The 16,146-nt window shown below is 35.3% G+C and overlaps 1 protein-coding gene across 1 annotated transcript; it reads right to left on the bottom strand.

Annotated features, from left to right (window-relative positions):
• Positions 1-1,920: 1,920 nt before the first annotated feature.
• LOC125371588 lies at positions 1,921-12,381 on the bottom strand. Its single transcript, XM_048399657.1, has 11 exons — positions 12,266-12,381; positions 9,778-10,533; positions 9,232-9,370; positions 8,736-8,872; positions 7,449-7,821; positions 6,227-6,295; positions 5,889-5,942; positions 5,422-5,606; positions 3,599-3,878; positions 2,991-3,091; positions 1,921-2,014 (listed from the first exon to the last, which is right to left on the bottom strand). The coding sequence occupies exons 1-11, from the start codon at positions 12,320-12,322 to the stop codon at positions 2,012-2,014; spliced, it is 2,154 nt and encodes a 717-aa protein (XP_048255614.1). The 5' UTR covers positions 12,323-12,381; the 3' UTR covers positions 1,921-2,011.
• Between the last annotated feature and the right edge of the window lie 3,765 nt (positions 12,382-16,146).

The following is a 16,146-nucleotide window of genomic DNA, read 5'->3' as shown; positions in this document are numbered from 1 at the left end:
AAAATATTAATATTTAATACCGTGTATCTTTCAGTCTTGTTAATGTCAAAGCTGATATCAAGTACTGAAGCATTTTTTGCTGCATCTGAAACAATAATAAAAGTATGCAAAATATATAGGGAATACACGTTTTGTTATGTAATGAAGTAAGTAGTTAAGCAAATATAAGCAGATATAGCAACACTAATAACATTTCGTTTTAGTTAAAAGCACAAGTTAATTTGGAACGTGTTTAAGTTGTACTTGTGACAACAGGGTCACCACAATTTCCTCATGACTTACCACCATGCACTTTCAGATAAAAATACTGTGTGTGGGAATAAAAGTGGAAAAAACATTTTCATAAACATAAAAAACAATAATCAACAAATCCCTTTCTATTATCATGTGAAATTTCTGCTTAAAGGGAAGTCTTTTTTACGAGTTTCACCATATCACAAGCATGTTTTTATGAACAACTGTCAATACAGGGTGTTCAAAGAAAGGTGAGGGTGTCATTTCCCACTTATGACACCAATCACAAACACATGCAAAGGCAAGACTCGTGACACCTAAATAAATATGGGAACATATGGTACAAGTCAAAAAAAGGAATTGCATGGGACATCATTTTGGTCATTAATGCATTAAAGTTGGAAATGGCTTCCACATGTCTACCATGAAATGTTTTGAAAGCTTGCTGAGGCCTTGAATATTGTAGCCTTGATCAAACATGTTTGAAGCAAGAGTTGTATGGCACTCTTTGAAAAACTTTGTAGAAAGAGCACGCTCAATTGTACCTTAAAAGGCTGTAGCTGTTTGAAAATTGTCAGACATAAAAGCATAGTTGAGTACTAGAAAGTTGACGTCATCCTATTTGTTCTAGTCTTGTGTATACTTTACTGTCACTCTGAATCTTTATGCATAGACCAAAATATAAAACAGATGTACTAGTCTCTTTTATTTCCAGTTCAGTGGAAGGGAATGGCTACTTACATTATTGAACAATTTCAGATCATTGATATACAGGAATCTAAAGTCAAAATTCTTGACTGAATTCCTGTGTTTTTTATTTTGCCAATCCGAGCAGAAGTTCTGATTCATATGCATAAAGAAACAGATGGGCAAGGACCTGAGCACATGGCTACTACAGGAACAGATCCAACAAGAAGGTCCAATTCCAATTAACCTAGTAATTGCATGAACTAAATTATCTAAATAAAAATGGTACAGACGTTACTAGAAGTCAGACAAAACATATACTTAATGCAGTATGCAGTATGACTTCCATGCTCTCACACTGGTTGATTACTTCCTTCTATGTCTACAGTGTTATTCATAGGAAAACAATTCTTATTATGCCACAGTTTCCAAACCTGAATGTACTAAAGTACCTATAATGAATTATTCACTCTTAAAACTATCTGACAGGTTATCTCAATGCATTGTCATAGTATCTTCTTACCTACATGAAATTTCATGTTATTGTAGTTTACCAAGTCTCATTTGGTGATGGAAGTAGTAATGCTTTCTCAGTGGGTGTAACCAAAAACCTTCAGGTGGGTATTTGTTCAATAATCTGTGCACTGTTCTCAACAGAATACAATGACAGATTGAACCCATTTTTATATATCAAAAGAATGGACAGCTTGACTGATATTCCTTTGAAATTGAGGTGGTATCGATTGTAGGAATCAATAAGCTGCCAGAATATATATACATGAGAATATCCCCGAAGACAACATTAGCTCTCCTATTCCACCAGATCCTATAAGGAGTCCCAAATGACAGGGCTGTAAGTTATCATGTACACAATCCTTAAAGCATGGTCTTGCATTGAAGCTCACAAATTTTCATGTAACGTTTTCATGAGCAATGATTGGGAGGATGTTTGTTAAAAATAATATATGAGGCAACTGTCACATTTGAGAAGGTACATACATATTGAGACAGATATCCCTCTGCAAAATTGACTCTTCGGTCTGGTGTTGGGAAGCCGCTGACAAACTCATCATGCCTTTGAAGTTGTTCCTCACTGAAAAACATATCTAAAATGAGTGTTTGTTGTTCAGTGCCCCACTCAGCAATATCAATACTATATTGTGTCTCAACAAGACCAAATAGTGTTTTGATATTATGAGCAAAGTTATCACAGTCATAATGTATGATGTCATAAATTCATCCAGGGTCACAGAGATTTACCACCTGATCCATTGAGTCTCTGGTGTGACAAGCATAGGTTGCTAGGGACTAGTTCTAACACAGTATCCATTAAGTCTCCTGGTGTGACAAGCATAGGTTGCTAGGGACTAGTTCTAACACAGTATCCATTAAGTCTCCTGGTGTGACAAGCATAGGTTGCTAGGGACTAGTTCTAACACAGTATCCATTCAGGACTTCAATTAGTGCTTCGTGTTTTATTGGTACTTCAATAATTCATTGTTTTAGCTTGTTTCGTTTTGGTAAAACCCACAAACACAGGTTAGGAGTAAATCAAACACTATGAGAAGCAACTGGAATAAAAACCCAGTTATTACTATATCTGGATTGAAAGTCATTCCAAGTTATCTGCCAACAAAACTCACGGTGCATCTCTTGCAGCAATTCTCTGCAGGTGTGCCACTACATTTTCTTTCTGTATAAATTTTAGTAAAGAGAAACATCATTAACACAAGTTTAAGAAAACATCTTACTGAGAGTGAATAATACCTTCTTATCAGGTATCTAATGGCAGCAACTGACATGTGCCTCTTACAATTGTTAAGCTAAACTTTCAAATAATGTATTGTGAAATATGAAGGCACCATGGCAAAAACATTTATGAAGGTAATACAAGAGTACTGTTTACTCAGATATAATTTTTAGAATTTTTTTTATTAAAACAAAAGTACATCTGAAATCATCTTTGGTTAATATTTCATACTGAAAACATTAATGGATTTATCATTAAGCAACTGACACAATAATAAGGAAATGTCTTGTTGCAGGTGTTGCATTGGGTTTGGACATGCCTTGTGTTCCCATACAGCAGTGTTGATTGGATACTTGGAATCTGAATCTGATTCATCTTCTGTGTCCATTTTGGTGTCATTAGCTGCTTCCATCTCTTTCTCTTAAAATGAAACATGATTGTATGTGAAATGTGGAACCAGTATGCGTAATCCTTGTACAAGTAACAAGCATGTGAATGAACACAAGAATGTTTTTTCTGTGTATGATAAGTATGAAATGGTTAATGTCAGAAGTATACTTATATTAGCTCTCTATCCTTAATTTCCAATGAGTCTGTGAATATATGAAATGTTCAGTACCAATATAGTAATATACTGATATCTCTGTGGTCAGAGATGTCATAAATTTATATCTGATAATAGGTACATGCCACGGTCTCAATGTGACGATCCAAGTGTAATTTAGTTCTTAACTTAAAGAACATGCACATGCTGGCACTTGCACAATGCTAGGCATTATTGGGCTTTGTTTCAGCGTGAAGAGTCAACTGTTTTGAGTAATATGTAATGTTATAGGTATATATCGCAAAAACCTACAAAAGTTCTGAATGCTTTGACATGGTGACCTGCCATAATTATTTTAACTGTACCATCAATAAAGGACAAACCTCCTTCTGTGGACATTGGTATGAGTGTCACATAATGCAGCTCCCACAAGTGGCCTATGCTTAGTACTGGCATGTCTCCTCGGTATTCAGCTGGACGAATGAATGTAGGCTCATTTGCAATTGTTGTAATGATCCTGATGGTCACCTTATAGAGGTCAGCTGTTGCCTGCAGAATGATGTTGTCTCCCCATTCCCCCAACATCTTCATCTTGATGATATAGTCTCTGAATGTTGGATAATGGTTTTTATCCACGAAGTCCTTGAACAGACGCCGCTTGCCCTAAAACATGTTCAGTTAGTGTGAGACTGAGAAATGTTACTGTTCTTCTTTCTTCTTATACTACATGTAATACACATAAAATGAAAAAAAACAACAACAAAAAAACATGACTCAATGTTGTGTTGTATAGTCATCTAAGTTCAAAGCTAAAATGGTACAAAATCTCTACAAGTGACAAACCTCACATTGTCAGAAGATACCATTTTGCATGACCCCCATGGGGAAGTACTGGTACTTGCATCTTTATGTTAAATGCAACATGCATAGATAATGAATTGAAATTGTGCAATTCATCAGGTTCCATGAATTTGTTCAAGTGTTTTTATGTTTGCCCAAAATTGGAAAAAGTGAAAATTCAAGATGAGCTAATGAAAAAACAGTTTTCACTGGCTTGCTGTATAAGTGCATTTACCTTAAATGCAAAGTTTAGTCCCATTTCACCTCATCCCAATCTATATGCCTTTCAAAATTTACTTGAACCTATTTATTGGGGTAAACATAAAGTATCAGAAATTATTCATACAGCCCAACTGAATATAAAGTCAGTGGTTTATACTGTAACCTAAAAGAGCCACTTTGCATAATAATTTTCGACTTGCTCATTTAGAAATGTGTATACAGCCTTTCTGTACAAAATTTCAGCCATCACATTTTTTAAATGCCTTTTAAGGTCCTGATAACACTTTATGAGGTCAAAAGTAAAACAAATATTATAATGTAATATAAATGAGCTGCGGAAGTATGAAACCTATTAGAACTGTACATGTACATATGTGGCAGATAAAAGTGAATATTCAGCTTATTTTACACACCTTATCTGACAACTGTCATGCAATTTTGAAACTTAAATTCTCAATATTAAGAGGTGTCTCATAATATATCCAAAACATTTGAAAGTAATATACCCTACTAAACAGGCTGACCTGAGGGATGTTTCCTTCATTGGGACAACCATTCGTTTATCTTGTTTTAAATAAAGAAGTTTAATCAATGTCAAGGGCATCACCAATAGAGCCCCATGACTCTCTAGCTCACATAACGTAAGAGGAATTAATGAAAATATATTTGATGGAAAGGTTGAGAGCAAATTGTCATTGACATATTTAACATAAGATCCAAAATATGTGAGTACTTTTCAGAGACAATAATAATTAATACTATTCAGGCAAACCTTTGCTTCATAAGCTTTGAGGTTTCGTCCTGTAAGCCAAAATTTCAGTAACACAAAAAAAGATATGTGGAATTCATTACTGGATAAAAATTGAAATTCACCAAATCAAATGTACTGCCGTTATTGTAAAAAACATTCTTACTGCATATCAATGTTCATAATGATAACAAATATAAACTTTTTAAATCCATTGAGGTGTAATAATCTGAACAAACTTGCATGCCAAATTTTCAGCTGGTCCACTGATTCTTAGAATAACATGATTCCAAACAAATAGGACATGGCTTCAGCCCAATTAGGCTTTCACATTTTATTCACTATATCAAATTCCTACCCTAAGAAAATTGAAAGTATGCATTATTGTTTACTTACCTGCACATATTGCACAACCTTTTCTCGCAGATGTTTATGGCTGATTATGTCAATGTCATGTATTTGAAGCTGTTGAGCCAATGCAATAAACATGCAGTTACCAGCCCCTTCATTGTCCACAATGTCAAGGTCATAGAATGAGGCCTCCATCTCCAGTTCTTTCATAGTTGGTGTCTTCTTGCGTCCTGCATAGACACATTATATAAGTAACACAAATTGACCTGTAATATATCTCTTAGTATATTGTTTTTATGGAAACAACTGTAATGTTCTGCAATACATGTACTGATGTAGTATTTTTCAGCTGAGACAATGAACCATTTCAGATGTGCATGATATACAGGAAGACATATGAGTAACTGACACAACATCATATGGAGAATTTGTGTACTCCTTCCAACAGATATAATAATGCATCTAGGATTGATCAGTCTTGTTGATCGTACCCATCTGTATTCAGATATTACCTTTTGTTTCTGCATTGTCTCTCCTCTTGGTTTGAGCCTGTTGTTCTCCCTTTCCTTAAAAGTACAAACATACATCACCAAGTGCAAGCATACATCACCAAGTGCAAGCATATACCTTCAGGATAAAGTAATGCTTTACATTCATTTTTTTTTTAAAACATTTATTCCGTTGAAGTGTTCAATATGTGTAAATGTACTCTGAAAGGTGGAAAATTTGTACAAGTATTGATTACCCTTCTTATTGTGCATGCATGCATGCAAGTATTCATGCATATGCCTAATGTTTTGGAGACTAACCGTTCCAGAAGATTCCTATGAGGTGTCTCAAATTGTAATACCTTTTTCATCCTGTGTTTTTCCCCTTTTGAGTGGCTTTCTACCCTCTTCTCTTGCATCTGGCCGAGCATCTGTTAGAAAAATATATGAAAATTATCACATTTATGCCTTCTTCTGCACATACCAACATATCACAGAGCAACCAATTTAACTGGTTAAGGAACTGAACTGAACTGAAAATCATCAAATGCTTCAACCATTGACTGCAGTTTGATTCCAGACCCTTGATCAGTTGTGTTTTGTATACCACCTAACCTCCTGTGTCAATGTTAGCTTTCGTTCCAAGAAGACAAACCAATGAATGTCCCTTGTAAGTAATGTATAATATCACAGGAAGTATCATATACTACATTAATCCTAAGATTTTAGTACAAATGACATAACAATTAATGACTACACCAAATTATTTCAATACCTTGCAAAGTCGTGAATTAGTAATGGCATGTAATTACATTTGCTATGATCCATATAATACTTTCAAAATTCTGAACCATAAAAAACATTAATTAATGTATGTTCCTGATTTTAAATATGATGTTGTTCCTTCTCTTTTAATTAACACTGCAGTATTAGCAACATCCACACTGTCTGGGTACCATGTCATAGAATAAACCAAGTTACCCGATCACCTGGTCAAATTAGTCACCTCAAGCATGTATTGCTGGAGACCTTTTTCAACCTGCAGTAGCAACATGAGTTGTATCATCTTTGATAACTGTTCTAATTAGCTGTCCAACTTGGTATTTTCTTAGAAATGCAAAATATAAAAGTCTACCAAAGAAACTGAATAGCAGAATAACAGAACCTGCCTGATGTTGTATAAAGTTTCATGAAGAAATACGCAATGGTTTATGAATTGTGCTCTGGAAACAAACCCCACCCTCATTTGAACCAACTTGTTGCCATGAAAATGCAAATAAAATATTATAAACATTCCAGCATGGGAAAAGGCACCAATTGTGAGGGTCCATGAGGAAATATTGAATGCTCTTGATACAAAATGTGACAGATGGACACACTGATCTCGTTTCTGTATCTCCAACTGCACTTACTCTGGGTGGAGGAAATGATAAAAACAGCAAATACATTACAAACATCATGTCTTTACAGTCCACCAAGATAGATGATGTCATCTATTCTGTAAGAACTATTTTATTTAAAATACATTATTAAACATACTTGCTAATTACATAATATTCATAAACTACTACTGGAAATATGTACCTTCATATGTCCTCATTCTTCTCCTCTTCTCTTCTTTTCTTGTCCGAGAAGTAATGTCACACACCTGCTCCCACTGCACATGCTTGTTCGGATAGGCAACCTTGAATTGGGAGTTCTGGGAATCTATTTCGACAATAGTTCCTTCCTTGCATTTTTTCATCCCTTTTTTGGGCCCACCTCGTTTGACTCTGGTATCTTTTCCATGAACCCTCACCAGAACTTCATCCCCTATCTTGTACACTGATGTGTCCTTGTTTTCGTGGTGTTTTTTAATCATTTCTGATGATTTGGTCAGTGACGCCTGCAGCACATTTTTCCTGAGGTTTGTGATTGCTTCTATTCTCTCATTAATGCCATATTCGTCTCCAGTATCCTAAAGAATAATAAAGTATTACATTTACCATGTTTTTATATCCACATATCTAACATAAACGTCAAATAATATCACTTCCACTTCACATGTAGTTTTACCTCATATTCTAAACATATCATTACTTCTAATATCTTGCAATTGAAATAGTTCTATGTACATGTCTCTACTTGTCACATCTCCTGTCATTATTGCACAGGTTTACTGGACCCGATGACAGTTATTATCCCCTGCACCTACAAATTTGTCTTTTTATTTTGTACAAAGTTTTGAAATTTTGACTTAGTCTCTGAACTGAATGGAAGCAGTGGGGTTTACCAGAGCAGAACCCGAAAACTGTTCAAGATATCTTCATGAAACTTTGTACAATATCAGTCTATGGCTATTATAGAGTCTTTTTTCTTTAAAAAACTTCAAAATATGATTTATTTTCCTTTTCTAATTAAATGACACACCAGTAGACACTGCAACAAAATCCATAAAAGCATTAATTGTAGATGTATTAGAAATTCACCAGGTTTTGAGGTGTCAGCATGATTACAACTTTTGTACCTTATCTGTACCGTGTACCTTACTCTGGTAACTACATGTACCTATAAAGGGCTGCAACAATACCTGCCTGAAAACAATGCTCTACAATACCAGGCATGATATCTAAATATTCTTAGCTTACACAAACTTGAAGATGATTATAACCTTTGTTTATCATTAAAGTTTTACTAAAGCAGAAGTACAAAGTTTATGGAGATGTTATATTAGCTCTTGTATTCAACCTCTTCTACAAGGAGGTGAGACAAACTGATAATTTACAATGTCACATTTGATTGCCCATATCATTGTATTTAAAACTAGACAATGGGCGGGGTATATAGATGAGTTTGTCTCTTGTTATGCGTAATGACATAAATCCTCCATACCTCATCACTCTCTGCAGATAGTTCGCACTGCTCATCTTCTTCAGAGCAAGAGTACGCATCAACTGTATTTCCAGCTCTCAACAAATTCTTGAAGTGTACTGGAGGGCAGCCCAGCATGGCCTTGTATGGTGAACAACCTGTTAACATAGGAATTATGTTTAAATACAAGCCTGTGTTTCTCATGTCTTCTTCAACAATAAATGTCACAACTGCACTGTGGCAATATTGATATTTCCAGAGTTCTATAAATTTGCAGTAGCCTGAAGGGTGCATGCAACTATATTTTGGTCAATACCTGGTCAACTATGAAACTGTTGTACCTTCTGTTATGAGCCATCATCATTTAACTGTGTCATAATGGTTATTTGTTGGTCAGTGCGTAAAATAAATTCAATGTCACACATCCACATTTACCATGCTTACAGTCTGAAAAGTATATGCTTACACTTTGTGACATATGCCCACATTAAATTAAAGCTATATATTCAAACTTTACCAAGTGCAGAATGAATGCTTTCATTGTGTATTCTAGCATATGCTGGCAACTTTTCCACCCAGTTGAAGTTTTCTCCATCACCATGTTTGCTGTGATCAAATTCCAGATGGCTTTTCCAATCCCGGTGTGATCGTTCACTCTGAAATAAATTAACGTCTAAATAGTAAACAGATTAGGCAGGCACAAAAAGTGTGCACAAGTGTTATACCATGTATATGAAATATATGAAATATATGAAATATATAACAAAAACAGTTTCCATAATCATAAGAAGCCTTTTCTAAAAGCTGGGTCCACTTAATGATTCCATCAATATCATAAGCATGTGTTATGAATCAACATAAAATAGTGATAGTAGCAGGTGTTCACGAAGGTTAGTGTATCCTGCCCCACCGGTGTCATCTGTCACACACATGCAAGTGTGGCTCTGCCCTAAAGATGACATGTTCCAAATAACATCAACATTAATGTTCTTACTATTAAGTATCTACATCTATTACCTCAACATTTATAGTGTGCATGTTTTGATTGAAATTTGTCACCCACCTTTCCCTGAGATTGTGGATGGTGAGCCCGACTTCGGACAATCTTCGTTCCCATTTCTATGCAGAGTTGGTTGACTGCTCCCTTAAACTCGGAGCCTTGATCGCACTGTAAGATTCTTGGATTTCCCCATCCATACTCAAAGTAGATTTTGTGGAGTTCCAATGCCACTGAACAGGCTCTTTTGTTGGAAAGAGGCCGAAGCCACAAGAATCTTGTGAAAACATCAATAACAGACAAGATGTAAATGAATGTTTCACCATCATTTTCTGCAGGCATTCCAGTTAGTTCCACAAGGTCAACCTGATGTCGCCCCATTGGTGTTCTTGAAATAACCGGTTTTAGTTTGGCAGCATTAACAAATTTAGGATGTAACAGTTGCCTGTCATCTTGCCTGTCTATAAAGTCTTGTATGGCTTCCTGAGAAATGCCAGCATAATACTGGTTTATCAATGTTCTTATTTTCTTTGCTCCAGAACCCCGCAACTCAGTGTAAAATTTGCAGATGACATTATCAAGTTCTGACTTTGATATCACTATTTTCCTGTCCCCATCAATAATCTCCAATCTATATTCTCCTTGGACAGGGTTGTGAATTTCTGTCAAAGATAAATTGAACTTCTGTATTTTCTGGCAGACATGGTAAAACTTGACAGTCTTGCTATCCTTGGGAATGTCACCTCCTTCAAGTTTTAATCTAAGGCAGTCGTAATTCTCCTTTGAAATCACACCAATACTTCTTTTTCTTGAACATTTTACCTGAAATGCATTAAAAGCAAACCTATTACATCATGTTCAACTGTATGTCATACATGATGTCCATAATCATATTTACCAGGCTTTTCTTTCATATTACTAAATTTATTGACTATGTGCATTAGTCATCCTACAAAAACACATTACCAAAGATACAGAAACTCACCCTCATTGGGCAATGTACATGTCACATGTTAGGCTGAGCCAGAGAAGAGAAATAGTACATGATTTGTTCAAAACACATACTGTAATTCCCAATAAGTACTCGAGTGTTCATTGAAATTTTGTGATAACGTTCTTCAACATGTCCTCATATTTGGTTGCTGATGCTGACAAAAGAATGATGACTAACAATCTATTTTCCACAATCATATTTCTAGGATTCAAGGAAAATTCAAATAAACAGACACTCAGAACTATTTCTTTCTTATTGATTGTGAATGTGGTACATGGTGCTAGTCTTAAAATAAACTGCATATAGAGTAACTGTTTTCATAATGAATGCCATATCAGCCTTTCAAATCACAAGATTCACTGAAATGTGTTCATATTGTAATATATATGGTAAATAAAGACAATCAGGCAATGTAAACACGTAACCCTTAATTCTATGCATTATTTCAGTTTTTCAGAATACCAGGTTATCCTAATGATTGTAAAGAAAGAAAGGAAAACCTTCCCATAATCACATCTTGGAAAAGAACTTTTCAAAATGTTTACTACTTGCAGAAATGGCCCCTATTTTAGTGTCAAGTATTCATACTTAAAACACTAGATTACGGTATACAGAACTGTATAGAATGTCATGCTCACTATAAAAAGTACACATCATAGGCTCATGGTAATGGGAAAATCATAAAAATTAACAAGTTATTTAGCATAGGTTGTAGAAGTAGAAGGACCCTCAATATACAAGAACAGATTGTCATGTAGGGAAATGTCTGAGTAGGGAAATGTCAGTGTTGGGAACTGTCTGTGTGGGGAAATGTCCATGTGGTTTGTAGCTAATTACATGCAGAATGTGTTATATAGATCAGTAGCAGACACACAGCCTAACCCCAGGGTGAGCTAATGATTATCTTCTAAGATTCCTCTTTAGTTTGTGTCTTTATTTGGGTATACATACTCACAGTATGGTATAATGGACAGATTGTCACACCATGAAGTTATCACCACATCATACAAAGGCTAAGCAATATTACTTCAGAAAAATAGATGAACATGAGATGTATGAGTACCTGTTCTGTTCTAATGATTATTGAACAAACTAATTATACCATTCTTAACAAACATATCAAGATGTCATCATGACACAATAGTTCAGCTATTGCCGAATTTTAAATATTGCTGTGTACGAAGTAGTTACATGAAACAATTAAGTTATCACTTTTCTTCAGACTAAGAAATAAAGGCCTGGTTCCACCATGCACTTTGCATTACTTGTTTTAGTTACAATGCATGTCAGTTCTAATAATATTGAACTTACAAACTGGTGGGAACTGAAGTAAATGATGTACTGACAGTAATCATTACAAGGCCTTACAAAATGGAAAGGAATATATTTTATTCTGGACCTACAAATCCTATCTTACAATAATGACCAAAACATTAGATATCTAATGTAAGTAGAACTTGTAAACATAAGTACCTAATCAAATTAACTTTGATCTAAACAAAGAGTTAAAAAAAGTAACATATACATATCATTGTATGAATTCATAGTGTTGGTACTTACTCTTGCCATTGGTTGGGATGTACTGGACTCTGTCTGTTTCCTCAAATCATCTGACATTCTGACAGATATTCAGGAATCTCATCTGCAAACAAATGATACTACATGAAACTAGTTTTCCTAAATTGTTGACAATTGTTGAATATGTGTGCTTTGTGTTTTTTGCCCAGACCCAGGGAGAACATTTGTAATGTGATCGCCATTTATCAGTTGCTGGGGTCCCCATCCTGCCATAGTCTCTGGCAGTACCTCTCTTCAGTGTGGACATATCAGTATGAAGTATACAAGTCTTATGAATATTGGTTTTTACAATCTGCCAGCTCTCTGTGTTAATGAGATCAAAAGCATGTTGTGTATTGAATGAAAGAACACATTGCCCCCATTGCACCATACAAACATAAAGGGGTCGAAATATACAGGTATCTGTGTGAGAAGGAGGTAGAGGACCTTAATTATCAACCTTAGGTATGGGTAATTTATAATGGGATTGAGGTTAGGACCATATTTAGATGAGCCCCCCCCACCCCACCCCCCACCCACCACCACCCCCCGCACACTTTATGTGCATTTATTATGTCCCCAATATATACAGATTGCATTTTCAGTCTTATGAATATTTGTTTTTAAAAACTGTTCATTTATAAATAGCAAACACTCTGTTCAGTAAACTTAATACAATCTTGATGTACCAAGATAAGTTATATCAAACTAGAAATGATGCAGTTGTTTAATTTACCCCTGCTATCCATTATTATATAACTATGTGTGACTACATATTGACTGTTAGTGTAATACTGACTCTTATGACATAATGACATGCATAAAATATATAAACTGTTTAGTGAGCAAGGTTAAGAATTTTTGGATGAACAACTTTTTTCTTACAATTAAGAGCGACGTTTCAGTGTAGGTTCTAACACCGTTATCAATCAAATAATATCACTTGCTGGATACAGCAATAAAAAGTAAAGAACCCCTTAATCCACAGATCATATCGAAAAGAAATTTGGACTAGTATTTGAACAGTTTCATTTTCATTACTAATTTTTTACAATAAAAGACAATTATTTCTCTACATAATGTGACCCCCTAAATTGTTCTACAAATCCTTCAAATAGAAACAATTTGAAACATTGGAAAATATGATACTTTCATATTTTTGTAACAAATGAAGAATACAGGTCCAAATTGCGAAACCGCATTTTACTTCTATCCCATGAACATGGTGCTGCAAATACTCAGGTTTGGAGGTCTTCTCTTTAAGACTTTCAAAATATGTATTATTACCAAAACAAGAATTATTTGATATGAGGAAGTATCATACATGGCAATTATCACTGCTAATTACCAGAGATATGTCAATCATTAAAGATATGCTGAAACGTTTGTGCCTAAAGCAATGATATTACTAACCTGCAATGTTTAACTGTCATCAGGACAGATAATTGTAGCGCCAATCCAACAGAGAAATATAACAAGGAGATACGATTCAATGTTACACACATGGATTGTTGATACAGACTAGTACCTGGCACAGTTGAAAAGTCATTCACATTCCATAAACAACCACATACAACAATCTTATATTCTTAGCTGCTAACTTCAGGAAGCGATGGTCATTGGCCTTTTCAATGAAACAAGTGTTTTCATTGGCTAATTCATCATGATTGACAGAAACGAGGAATGAACAGTACCAGATCAGTGACCATAAACCATGGTCCTGAGGATTGCATAATATTGCATCCTACATACACCAACATGCCAGCTCTCTGTATTAATTAGATCAAAAGCATGTTGTGTATTGAACGAAAGAACACATTGCCCCCATGTGAGAGCACCATGCAAACATAAAGGGGTGGAAATATACAGGTATCTGTGTGAGAAGGAGGTAGAGGACCTTAATTATCAACCTGGTTAGGACCATATTTAGATGAGACCCTCCCCCCCCCCACCCCCCACCCCCCACCCCCCAACCACACACACACACACATTTTATGTGCATTTATTTTGTCCCCAATATATACAGATTGCATTTTCATGGACATTTATAACATATAACAAATGAAATATTTAACCTTTTTATTCAAAATAATACAGAACCATGTCATTTATGTTGTACGTACCCACTCCCCCAAATATACTTGTGATAAATTTTGGTGACCCCCTACATGTTGTCATTAAAACACCCCTCCCCAACCCCATCCTTTATTTGCTGTGTAATTTCTTCATGATCACCCCCCCAATAAATATATAAATTACCAGTCCTTATGATATTCTACAATATTCTGCAATGACATGCAAGATATAAAGTCGTGTTTTTAATCACATTTTTAAATCTAAATATATTTGAACCAAGTCTGTCAGGATTTGACAAAATTGGTAAATAGTGAAAAGGAAGTAACTTTTTCATGTGTCATATTCACAAATGCATTTATAATGGCATTTATTTATTTTTCAAATTTAAAGTTTATTTCTATTTCTACATTTACCCTGTAGTTTTGAATATAAGAATTTAGAGAAACCACACGAAATAAGGCATAATATATTCATGTAAAGATAAAAAGATACTTTCCACAATAATTAACATGAAAAAGTTATTTCATAATTTCTAGTTCTGAGTGAGTAATTAGCATGTAATGTTATACTTAATGTTAACTGCCTCACAATTAAGTTCTCTACTAGGAAGTTATTCTTGGTGCAGACACTTAGCATACTACTACACAATGTGTTTTCACCCAATACTGACAGAACATAATAGCACAGGAAACAGGTATTCCAGGTTGGGTATCAAGCAGTCTATGCTGGTCATGTAACTTTATTTCTGTAACTTTCTTTCCTGTAACATTTCTTCCTACAATCAGGGTAAGATCTAATAATACCTCCACTGACAAATTACAGGTTATGATAGGGTGGGGGGTGTACATGAAGTACGAAATCAGACTACCAGTTGTTGGACTTTCATTTTGTGGAAGACTCAGTGGGTTAGATCGCTGACTCTGTGCTTGCGATAAGGTGGCTCACTCTGGGTGTAATACTCTGCAAAAAATATCACCAGACTACATGCATAAAAGATGTACATGCACAATTAATAAAAAAATCAATCTGTCGGAGAAATTGGGACAAAGAAACATCATACACAAGAGAATTGAACCCCCCTCTATCTAAACCAGTGGATGGATTGTAAAAGAGTAGGGGATCCATTCTAATATGTGGTTGATGTCATCCTCTGCTACACTGCCAACTTTGATATTAATAGAGCCAAGGTTCAACCACGCAGATAAAGCAAATGGAGCATGTCTTTCAGATATAAAGGTTGCTCTATCCTCATATATAGTTTAATAAAGTATAGTTTAACCTGAACCATTATAAGGCACAAGGACAATTGCGTTTAATATCCATTCAGTCTGCAGTAAATCCATAATCAAACAAAGAAATAACTAACATTAAAACTTTTAGTTTTAATATTAATTTCCTTCAATTTAATTACATCACATGGAGAACTAAACATAGACATGTACAATGACTGTCCAGCTTGATGCTGCCCATTTTTTCTGAAATGGGAGAGAGAGTGAATGAAATTGTTCAGCCAAGATGGGGTTTTGCATGGTCAAAGGGATCAGGAGGGGCCTATGCAACAGCCCATGACTGCCTGGGGGGTCCAGGGAGGGGCCACCCCATCATTGTAGACTTAAGACTTTCAGCAGGTTTAAGGGCTCCTATAGCTGCCCTTAAACCTGCTGAAAGTCTTAAGTCTACACAAGCTCTTTAAAAAAAGACAGAGAGAAAAAGAATTTTGATTTGATTTTTGACCAGTTTCCTAGGGTGCCTTGGGCTGTTTGAAGCTCACCTGGCAAGCTGGAAGAACCTCTGAGGTGCACACTGGC

The sequence above is a fragment of the Haliotis rufescens genome, unplaced genomic scaffold (assembly GCF_023055435.1).
Source record: "Haliotis rufescens isolate VD_foot unplaced genomic scaffold, xgHalRufe1.0.p SCAF_2, whole genome shotgun sequence".
In the NCBI taxonomy this organism is placed as follows: Eukaryota; Metazoa; Mollusca; class Gastropoda; order Lepetellida; family Haliotidae; genus Haliotis; species Haliotis rufescens.
The sequence above is the reverse complement of the archived record's forward strand: the minus strand, read 5'-3'. Positions and strand labels throughout refer to the sequence as shown.

Bases quoted from the DNA above. Each gene is read 5' to 3' on its own strand.
- LOC125371588 (XM_048399657.1), bottom strand. From the start codon at position 12,322: ATGTCAGATGATTTGAGGAAACAGACAGAGTCCAGTACATCCCAACCA. The intron at 9,371-9,777 runs GTGGGTGACAAA...AATTTATTTCAG, and splicing joins ATCCACAATCTCAGGGAAAG to AGTGAACGATCACACCGGGA. The intron at 6,296-7,448 runs GTACATATTTCC...TTTTTCTAACAG, and splicing joins AAGAATGAGGACATATGAAG to ATGCTCGGCCAGATGCAAGA.